This window comes from Rhyacophila brunnea, unplaced genomic scaffold, assembly GCF_057557595.1.
Source record: "Rhyacophila brunnea isolate RB1 unplaced genomic scaffold, BYU_Rbru_1.0 scaffold_11, whole genome shotgun sequence".
Lineage (NCBI taxonomy): Eukaryota > Metazoa > Arthropoda > Insecta > Trichoptera > Rhyacophilidae > Rhyacophila > Rhyacophila brunnea.
Genome location: NW_028232763.1, coordinates 40,009,043 through 40,019,710, shown reverse-complemented (window position 1 = coordinate 40,019,710; position 10,668 = coordinate 40,009,043). Strand labels below are relative to the sequence as shown.

Here is a 10,668-nt window from a genome sequence, read left to right as displayed (position 1 = left end):
GAGACTGTTGTTTTCAGTAGGTGTAGATTGTTTGATAAAAGTTTAAACCAAAATATTTACAGCTATCCAAGGATATAGGTACCTCGGCAAAGTGTCATCCTAAGGTTAGCTGAAAAGCTTCCATATTATTTTTAATATCATCACCTCAATACTACAACTACTTACATAACTCTGATTTGGTCATTGTTGGGAAAATAAAATTTAAACTTTACTTGTTTAACATAAATCTAGGCTTTTACCTAATTAATATTAAAAATAAAAATGAAAAAATATGCTCGCCTAATTGGAAACAATTATTTAAAAATGTTTATTGTACGTAAATATATTATTTTATTTATTTAATGTATTAATGGTTTTAAAGTTATCAAATATTTTATAACACAAAATTAATACAGTTCCCAATATATTCTGACTTACCTAGTTTTATAATTTTATAGAGAAGGAAATGTAGAATCATATGCAATAGCTTCTCAAAAACAGTGAAATTCAAGTTATTTATTTATTTTATTTATTTATTTATTTATTTATTTATAAAAAAGAGTATTACGGCATTACAGCTTTTGGCCAATGCGCCATAATACATACAAATATATAAAAATATCTTAATTACAAATAACAACTAATATGACAAGAAAGTGGAAAAGACAGCATGTGTAAATATTAAAGAAATATGATAATATATACAATTATAAATTTATCCTATTTAAAACGTCTACAAACATTATATAATTAATAAAAAACAAATCAACTTTTATGGTGTCATCAAATAAGCTAATTGCACGATACACAGCATCATGAAACATAACATCTGTCCTGCGACGAGGTATCTTGAAGACCGTGGAGCTGCGAGTGATATTGGTGGGAACATGAAAATTAATATTTGCCAGTATATGCGGATTGTAAATGAACCCACGAAGAAGTAAAAAGAAATGCTTTAAAAGAACAATCACTCTTCGGGTAGACAGGGATTGCATTGATAGCATACCCAGAAGAAAAAGAGTCGGGAAATTCATTTTATTGTCATTATCATAAGGAAAGAACCCGTATGTTCTTAAGTAGAGAAATCTAAGAAATCTATTGTGGACTCGATCCAGCTTAATTGTGTGCATGAACCTATTAGGACTCCAAATAATGCTGGCATATTCAAGAATACTCAACACAAATGATACGTATAATGTACGTAGCACTCGGACGTTTTCGAATGATTTTGAAACCCTCATAACAAAACCAAGCATTTTGCTAGATCTAGTACTGATGTTAAGAATATGCTGATTGAAAGTGAACTTTGTATCATACAATACTCCCAAATCTTTTATCTCCGTTACCCTACTCAATATTATACCAGACAATGTGTATGGGAACAATAAGGTGTGCCTTGAACGATTGAATGAAATAATATTACATTTGGAGGTAGCGAATTCAAGTTTATTTAAGATAGACCATTGCGAGATAGCATCTAGGTCAGACTGCAACATCGCACAGCATAATGGGGTTTCAATAGTTCGAAAAAGTTTAAGATCATCTGCGAATAGCAAACAAGAAGAATTGGTTATAACTTTGACAATATCATCAAAAAATATTAAAAACAAAATTGGGCCAAGATTTGAACCTTGAGGAACACCAGAGTTTGTTCTAAAAATCCGCGATTCATTCCCATGGTAATCAACAAATTGACGGCGATTTTTCAAATAAGAAGCAAAAAAACATATTATACTATATGACGCGCCAAATGTACAAAGCTTTTGTAATAAAATATCGTGATCAACACGATCAAATGCCTTGGAAATATCTGTGTACACAGAATCAACTTGAATTGACTTATCCATAGAATTTGAAATAAAATTATTATACACTATAAGATTTGTTACTGTGGACCGCCTAAGTCGAAAACCATGCTGCGAATCGGAGAGGCGAGAGTCTATTTGACGGTTGATGTTTATATGTAATATCGATTCAAATAATTTACATGGAGCCGAAAGAACTGCTATTGGCCTATAGTTAGAGATCTCTGATCTAGATCCCTTTTTATGAAGCGGCCTTAGGCGGGTTATTTTCCATGCATCAGGAAAAGTGCTGGATGCTATGATTAAATTAAATATATGTTTAAGCGGAAAGGATATATGTTCGTAACAGCCCTTAACCACATAAGGTGGCAAGCCATCTGGACCAAATGAACTTTTGGGAGACAAATTTGAAAACCCATATTCCATATCTTTCTCTTCAAAAGCTGAGATTTGAATATCTTGCGTTGCAGACGAAGGACCAGCAGAATCGGGGTCAAGTAGCGGTTCTATTGAGCTATAAAGTGATTCAAAATGCTTAGCAAATGCATCAGATATAACATGGTTCTCTATAGGATCATTATTCAACGTCATCATGGCATTGTCTTTTGTAGTACTACTGGAACTAAGCGAATGAATATATTTCCAAAAACAATTAGGATCTGAGACAATATTTCGACCAATCGACGTTAGATATGATTTGTGAGCCGAAGAGATGTCACACTTCAATGAGTTTCTAAGACAGGAAAATTTACTATAATCTGCAGTCCGTCTATGTTTTTTCCACAGTGCCTTTGACCTTATATTATAAATAATTTCTGGCGTAAACCACTTAGGATATGAGTACTTCGGCAGATGAACGAGCCGGCGAGGGAAACAGGAGTCCAGACTATTATAAAATTTATTATAAAAAATAGCTAATGCCGTGTTTACATCAATTTGTTCATATAAAGAGGTCCAATCTGTAGTACTCAAAGAATTATACAGCGCTAAAAAATTTCCATTTGAAAAATTCCATTGCGGATTATGCCTATTCAGTGGAGGAATCGACGAATCATTTCTGTGCGATACATGCTTAAAAGATAAAATTGTGCAAGTAGAGGGATGATAGACATCTTCAGGAACGAGAGGCTCATCACACGCGCTGACCACCGTGCAACCAACGTTAGATAGCACCAAATCAAGCGTCCGACCGAGACTATTTTTCACAGAAGAAAATTGTTTTAAATTAAATAAATTATTAAAGCTGGTATAATCAGATTCAATTATACCAGCGGAATACAAATTAAAATCTCCCAAAATAATTAGTTTTTTGTTGGGCAGTACCAAATTTTCTATTATGTGAAAAAAGTCACTGTATGTAGTCGCTGAGCTGCCGGGAGGGAAGTATACAGCGGCCAAGTACAGTGAACAAAAGTTAAAATTAACTTTACACAAATTAAAATCGAAATCATATTCAGTTAAATTTGATCTGGTTGGATATAAAGTTTGTGTGGATAATGCTACCCCATTTCTAATTGCCAGCAAAACGCCCCCACCTCGTCTACCATTTCGACGGTCTGTTCTATGCACAGAATATTCACTTCCGAACAGCTCATTGGCCGATATGGTGTCGTCGAGCCATGTTTCGCTTAGAGCAATTATCGATGGTCGGGCACACAATATACCCTCTTTAAATGTATTTACTTTAGTTTTTAGGCCTCTTACATTTTGATAATAAATCTCGCATGACCGAGGTGCGGAAGTTGTTGAATGATGCTTATTATAAGCGAGTCATGCTGAGGATGGGTGAGGGATTTCAATTGAGTAGTCCGTCATTGATCGCTCCCTCTGCTCCGCATGCAGGCGAGCCGGACATGTTGCACTATGGGTCGGGTGGTCATATGGCCGCTTGTGACGGCGGCAGGCAACGCATTTTGGTGAAGCTTCCTTCACGGGGCAGTCCGCACGGTCGTGGCCTGGTTCGGCACAGTAAGAACAGGTGACGTCTTTTGCCGAGCATGATTTGGCCATGTGCCCATATAAGTGGCATTTATTGCACTTGGTTACCCCTAGATAGTTCTGGAGTGGGAAAGAGTCCCATCCCATGTACAGTCTGTCATCTGCAATGAGAGCAGACCACACCGCGGCAGGTACATACGTGATATAATGGCATCTGCCAGTCCTGGGACCCGCCTTGTGGCTGAGGCGTACGGCCTGGTAGGCCTCCTCAGATAGACCCGTTTGCTCTCTTGTAGAGTTGTAAATTGCCTCCCGAAGCTGGGGTTCTGTAGTGGAAGCCGGCATATTAAAAATAATAATGCGAGGCTGCTTTTTTCCTGCAAGTTTAACACTCAGAGCAGTCTCTGAGGTCTCCAGAGCGCTGACGAGACGCTTGGCCTCGTCCTCAGAGCGGGGGTGTACGATAACACCTATGTATCTAGTTGTAAAATTTAAGTGACGATATATATATATGTTGTGTCACTACTGTTGGTGTCACCACTGTGGTGTTCGATGTGTGGGTTATGATGTTGAGGATGATAATGAAGAAGTCGAAGATGTATGCAGGAGCGAGTTTTATTTGCAGCGTAACGATGAGTACAATAGTATAAATACAATGACAGTAAATATTATCCACTGAGATAGTTACGAGCCAGGTACTTAGATTCGAGTGACATTTTGATAAATCATTATTCGTTATTTATACAGTCAAAAGTAATACATAAACATTATATTCCCGTACATAATTATATTGAACGAGTCAGCGGTTTAAAGTAGCTTGTGAATTTTATTTATTATTACAGTTATAATATAATATGATACTATGAGAAATGATTATTAGACTAATTTTCCACTGCGATACCGTATTTCATATCGCCAATCAATCTGCTGATCTAGCTAAACAGTAAACTTGTTTACCGTTATATGAGTTGCTGAGAAATTATTATTGCGGTTGAATAATTTGATACATTAAAAATGGATATTTGATCGCTAATATACTGACAGCGACATATATTTTTTTAAATTTTGACTACACATAAAAATATAATATACCTCTGCAACAAAAAGTTTCAACCGTATGGAATCTATACTCATAAGTAGTATTACTCTATTATTTTTGTTAATTTACCACCCCAAGTGACGAATCACCTCCTATCCACACGGGAAGTTACTGAAACTATCCAAAATCTATTTTGTATCCTGATAAAAGGCGTTATAAACTGGTGAAAAAAGCATTAAGTTATTTTATAATTGCAATTACGCATTGGCATATTGTATTACGACTGTATTATAAAATGTCCAGTTTTCGGCGCCCTTGATTATTGGTCATTGAGCTTTAGTGCACAGTTTGAATACCACTGAAATATAGCAATGCCCACCACATCACACCAAAACTTATTCAACTATACAGACATTTTCGATAATCGATGGCAATAAAAAAAATGTTATTATTCGCTTACGGCAAGCTAGAAACGGGGTGACTAAATGTGTAGGTCGTGATTGCTAAAACTTTGTTAATTGTAGCCGAGGATTAATTAAATTTACAAAAGTCCACTATTTATCTCAGTTTATTTTGTATATGGGTTGATTGCTTTCTGTATAAATAGGCCCAAATGAGTGTTTGCCAGGCAAATAACTATGTTCGTTGGCCAGCATTCAAAGCAACCAGCGACAATATCTAAGAACAATGGCGTATACAAAATTGTTTCTTGAAATTCGGTAAAGGGCCATTATAATACGGGCCGTTTCTTACAGGCGCTTTGTTATAATATGAAAAGCTTTTGCCAAAAAACATTTTCGTCCTGGTCAGAGACCTTTTATATTGTGCGAAATTGTTTTGTTTGATTCAAATAAAAACAATTGTTCATCAATCTATTGTTATAAGTACGTATTAAAAGCTTTGGAATTTCTTTGACTATAATAGTGAAATCGTAAGAAATTTTCAATATGTTTTAAATATTTTTCAATATGCTTAGTATTTTTTTTTAATAAAATTTTATTGAGGCTTTGACTGCGATTCAAATTCATAACGGCCCTTCTTCTGAGGCTTCGTTGTTCAGGTCGTCAATACAATTCTATTAAATAACTTTAAAATTCTATATAGGTCTTTTTTCTATCCCGATTATAGAACACGTTTTAGTTCTTCGGCATTCTCACAGACAATATCTTTAAGGCAGAACACTACTTTAGTATTAAAATAATTACACTTCTTAAACTATACATATAATAATAGTTTTCTTATGTCGCTAATAATAACTATGAGTGGATTTTATTTACCCGAAGCGTGGTTGCACATAGAAACTAGTTTTGACTGTAACACGTTAAATTTGTTGATGTGATTAAGTTGTCATTTTTACAAAACACATACTGCCGCACATAACGTTGGTACAATATTTTTGATAAAAAAATCGGTGTGTGTACTTATGTACGCGCGTTAGAAGGTATACTTTTTTGGCGTAACAAAACATAACAAAACTTGTGATAACCTAGATTCTTCGACTAGCTCTAATTATCTTGTTAAATTACACACTCAAGAAAAAAGACCGCTTATTGAAACGCCGTTGGTTTGTTTATATACACTTTAACTTGTATTACTAAATTATATAATTATTTATCGTTTTTTTTATTTTTAAAGTAAGAACTGCCAATATGACGTTTAATAATTTGTTTACGTAAGGAGTCGCAAATGGCCGACAATAATAAATTCGCTACCTAGGCAACGGAAAAATTCTCAACTATAATATTATACTGTATAATCGTTACGATTGCATTATCATACTGTGGCGTAAAGGTAGAGCGTCCGGCTGATAACCGAACAATCGTGGTTCGAATCCAATTGAATTTTTTCGTGTGAAAAAATAAATTATGTGTTACATGTCACACGCCAAAAATACACTCTGTTCTGATTTTCCAAACGCGTCTAAAGAAGTATAACTTCAAAAATCTTTTTGTCACATGTAAAACAATCAAAAAAAATTGTGTTGCCGAATGTGCAGATGCTGCTTTTTAATTATTTGACTACCTACGTGACGTCATTGTCCGTACATGGACCTATCAGTGCATGCGGAAGAGAGTTGTATAATTATCTGTGGTTTTGATTTATGACCATGTCTTGTTTTTAACCAATTTTGTATATTATGCAGCCTGTATAAGTATTCCGCTATTCTTATACAGTTATTTTTCATATTATATCTTAATAGACACTCATTTTTTATACCACGTCTACTAAACATTGGATATTTTATCAAACTCTTAAATTATAATATCATGACCAATCCACTGTAGATTTTAATAAATCTAATGACACTTGGTTCATCAAATAGTTTATAGAGCTATACATGAATGTTAAAAAACTTAAATAAATAGTCACAAGTGACTTATTAAATTGGTTTGGGTATTAGTCGATAGCTACTTTGGTTATCACATAATTATTGACCAGACATACTCGTAGACAAACGTCACATATTATTAAGATAATACACTTTTTTTAAAATACTAAGTGCTTACTAAAGAATGTTCTTCAAAAGTTGTAGAAGTAAAAGAATTAAATGTTTAAATGGACACAAATTGTTTATTTTAGTAATTTTGATAATGAAAGAACTAAAATAGCTAATGACTAATAAAAAACCTGTACAATAATTATAAATATGTAATATTATCATTATGCAAAATGGAATTCGACTAAATAGGCATCTTAATTCAAATTAAATTTTAAAAAATCCTATTATTATTATGAAAAAATAGACATTCTGTTTTTATGTCAAATACATTATTAATATAATTTTATTCCACTTTATTAAGAAATAACTAATTTTTTTTGTTTCTTTTTTTCTAGATTCCAGAGAACATCTCAACTAACTGAGGTCTCGGAGAATCATCTGAAAGTGTTTGTTCTACAAAAACGTGTTCAGCGAATACAAATCGTATTTGTATTATAAATCACAGTGTACAGAAGAAATATATTATAATAAGTTATACGTGTAATAATAAATGATTAAAAAGAGTAATAATTTTTAGTGATAATGTTACGGTTTAAAAACTTAAAATGTGTTATAAACACAGACTGTCTAAAAACCTAGTGTTTATAAAGTTATCGTAGAAGAAATAAACCTTCTGTTTTTTCAAAATGGGATCTCACCGTATATGGTTACTGCACTATGCATTTTGCATATTGCTTTTACTAATGCAGTACATGAGAAGTGCATCCGCTTGTCCTGAACCATGCACTTGTAAGTGGAAAAATGGAAAACAATCCATTGAATGCCACGACAAAGATTTGACAGTTATTCCGATGGGATTGGATCACGGAACGCAAGTTCTGGAATTTTCTGGCAATAATCTACAAGTTCTCCCCAAGGAACGATTCAAGAAACTTGGTTTGATAAATCTGCAGAAAATATTCTTATCTCGATGTAAAATATCAAGAATAGATGATGATTCATTCAAAGGACTTTCGAATTTAGTTGAGTTGGATCTATCTCAAAACTCACTTTTACATGTACCATCACCAATTTTCTCGGATTTTCCTTCGCTTATGAGACTTACATTAAGTGAAAATCCGATAACAACTCTAAAAAGTAACGGCTTTCAGCATCTTACTTTTTTAACAACTTTAGAATTGAGTAAGTGTGAAATTGATATGATTGAAGATGAAGCATTTATCGGTTTAGGTCATTTGGAATGGCTTAAATTGGATGGAAATAAACTATACACTATGAAAGGCTCTCATATCTTACCGGAATCTTTACACGGCGTAGATCTTCATAACAATAAATGGCAGTGCGATTGTAATTCACAAGACCTTTACACTTGGCTGCTAAATTTTAATATTCCGCACTCGGTAGAGCCTAAGTGTAGTTCGCCCTCTCGACTCGCTGGACACACAATAAAAAGTCTGAGTGAAAATGATCTCGCTTGTTTGCCTGAAGTATCGCCGACGACATTTTTTTTAGAAATCAGCGAAGGAAAAAACGTCTCGCTGTTATGTCAAGTTTCCGCAATTCCGGAAGCAAAAGTTTCTTGGTGGTTTCAAGGTCAAGTATTACAGAATGATTCAATGGTCGCTCCCGGTATTCATTTGTATTATTATATCGAAGAAGGAACGGTTGAGAAGAGAAGTGAACTTTTCATTTACAATACAAACAGTGAAGATAATGGAACTTTTGCCTGCGTCGCTGAAAATCCTGCCGGTAAAAGCCATACTAATTTTACTATACGAGTTATCGTTAAAGAAGATCCTATTGTTATCGTTGTAACGTTTCCATTTGAATATATTCTGACGTTTGCAGTTGGAGCTGGTATACTATTGATAATTATACTGATTGTCATAATCGTCGCAATTGTAAAGTGTAAGCGAAACAAAAAACGAAGAAAGAAGAAGGAAAGTAGTAAAGATGTTGCCATGCAGTACCCTACAAGCTTGATAAAAAGTTCAAACTCAAGTACATGTAGTGATCCTTTGCCGCCAAAATTAAATGGAAGTATACTTGTAACTGATCAACACCACCGAGTTGCCATGTATTCTGATCCAACTAGAGATTTACTTGTAAACAATTTGGAGAACACCATGTGTTTTAATTCGTCATCTCTGAGAAACTATCAACTTGAACAGAATCCAGATCTCATTAATGATACAGAGAGTGTAGGAAAAGGAAGAAAGAATATTAACGATCCTGATATGGATCAACAAATGGATCTTAATGATGGTGAAGCATCTGACAATTTTGATACGAGTACTGTTCTTTCGTTGCAATCAGCGCCACCTCGTCAGGTAAAATGGCAAGATCAGCAGAAATACATAAGTACAGTTGCAACATTACCGCGTGGTACAAGAAACGACATGTATCAACATGTTGCAGATGTCCACTTGAATCCCGGTTGTTTTCTGGATAGCGACGGATATCCAATTGATTACGGTTTACCGAAAATTCAACCAATGCAGCAACCTATAATGGTAACTGACAACTCTAACAGTTTCTATCGAACGCTTCCTCATAATCGGTCTAAAATTAAAAATTCACCCAATCAAGCCGTACGATTTTCAAGAGAAGCTGAATTCTTTATAAGATCGAATCAGCCTCCATCTTATGAGCATTATAGTCCAGCTGATGTGCGATACACAGTAGAAGGTTATCCTTATACTCAACCTCGCCCAAAGCAAGCTTATTCTGGTGACCAGCAAGTAGGATTACCAGAAGGAGCGTTTATTCCATCACCTCCTGAAGGTTATAAATCTGGAGCTATGTCACCGTCTGTGACCTGCTGCACTTCTCCACAAGCTGTTATGCCAAATATGTGGTCACCTTGTCAATCAATCAACTACGCCCAGCAAGTACCACAGCAGGCAAGATCTCACCTTGATATGGCGCCAAGTCTTCCAACGAGTAGCTTTGTATCAACTAGATGCGTACCGACACAGACAACGGCCGCGGATTCTAGATTAGCTTCTGAAAAATTAGGTGACTCGTCAAAGGCAAAGGCCGTCAGCCAATCGTCGAGTACGAAAGACTTAGAAAATCCTTCCGAAAGCCCCGATGAAGGTTATGTTGGGGACGGAGTGGAAGCTCCAGAAATTTGACGAAGGCGATCGCAGGATATATGCAGGAATGGAAGAAATAGCATTGCCACTCAAAGCGAAAATAAAGATAGTAAAGAATCAAATGATGTAAGTTGGAATAATTTAGTCGATGCGGGTGCAAAGGCAAACCAACAACCGGACTCAAACAAAAAAGTGTAAAAAGGTGATAGATTAGTCTATTTTAAATTAACTAATTATTTTTTTAGCTGCTTGAACTATAACAAATAAATATTTTTAACACACAGGGTAAATGTAAGTTGAATAGTTTTGCAGAGTTATTGTGTCGTCTAAAATACAAGTTATAGTGAATAACATTTCGTATGAAATTGA

The 10,668-nt window shown here is 34.8% G+C and overlaps 1 protein-coding gene across 1 annotated transcript; it reads left to right on the top strand.

The window, feature by feature from the left end:
• The first annotated feature begins 3,565 nt into the window (after positions 1-3,565).
• On the top strand, positions 3,566-10,338 carry kek2 (leucine-rich repeat, immunoglobulin-like domain-containing kekkon 2 protein). Its single transcript, XM_085960501.1, has 5 exons — positions 3,566-3,626; positions 4,219-4,255; positions 7,959-9,102; positions 9,322-9,531; positions 10,234-10,338. The coding sequence occupies exons 1-5, from the start codon at positions 3,566-3,568 to the stop codon at positions 10,336-10,338; spliced, it is 1,557 nt and encodes a 518-aa protein (XP_085816627.1).
• Positions 10,339-10,668: the final 330 nt, after the last annotated feature.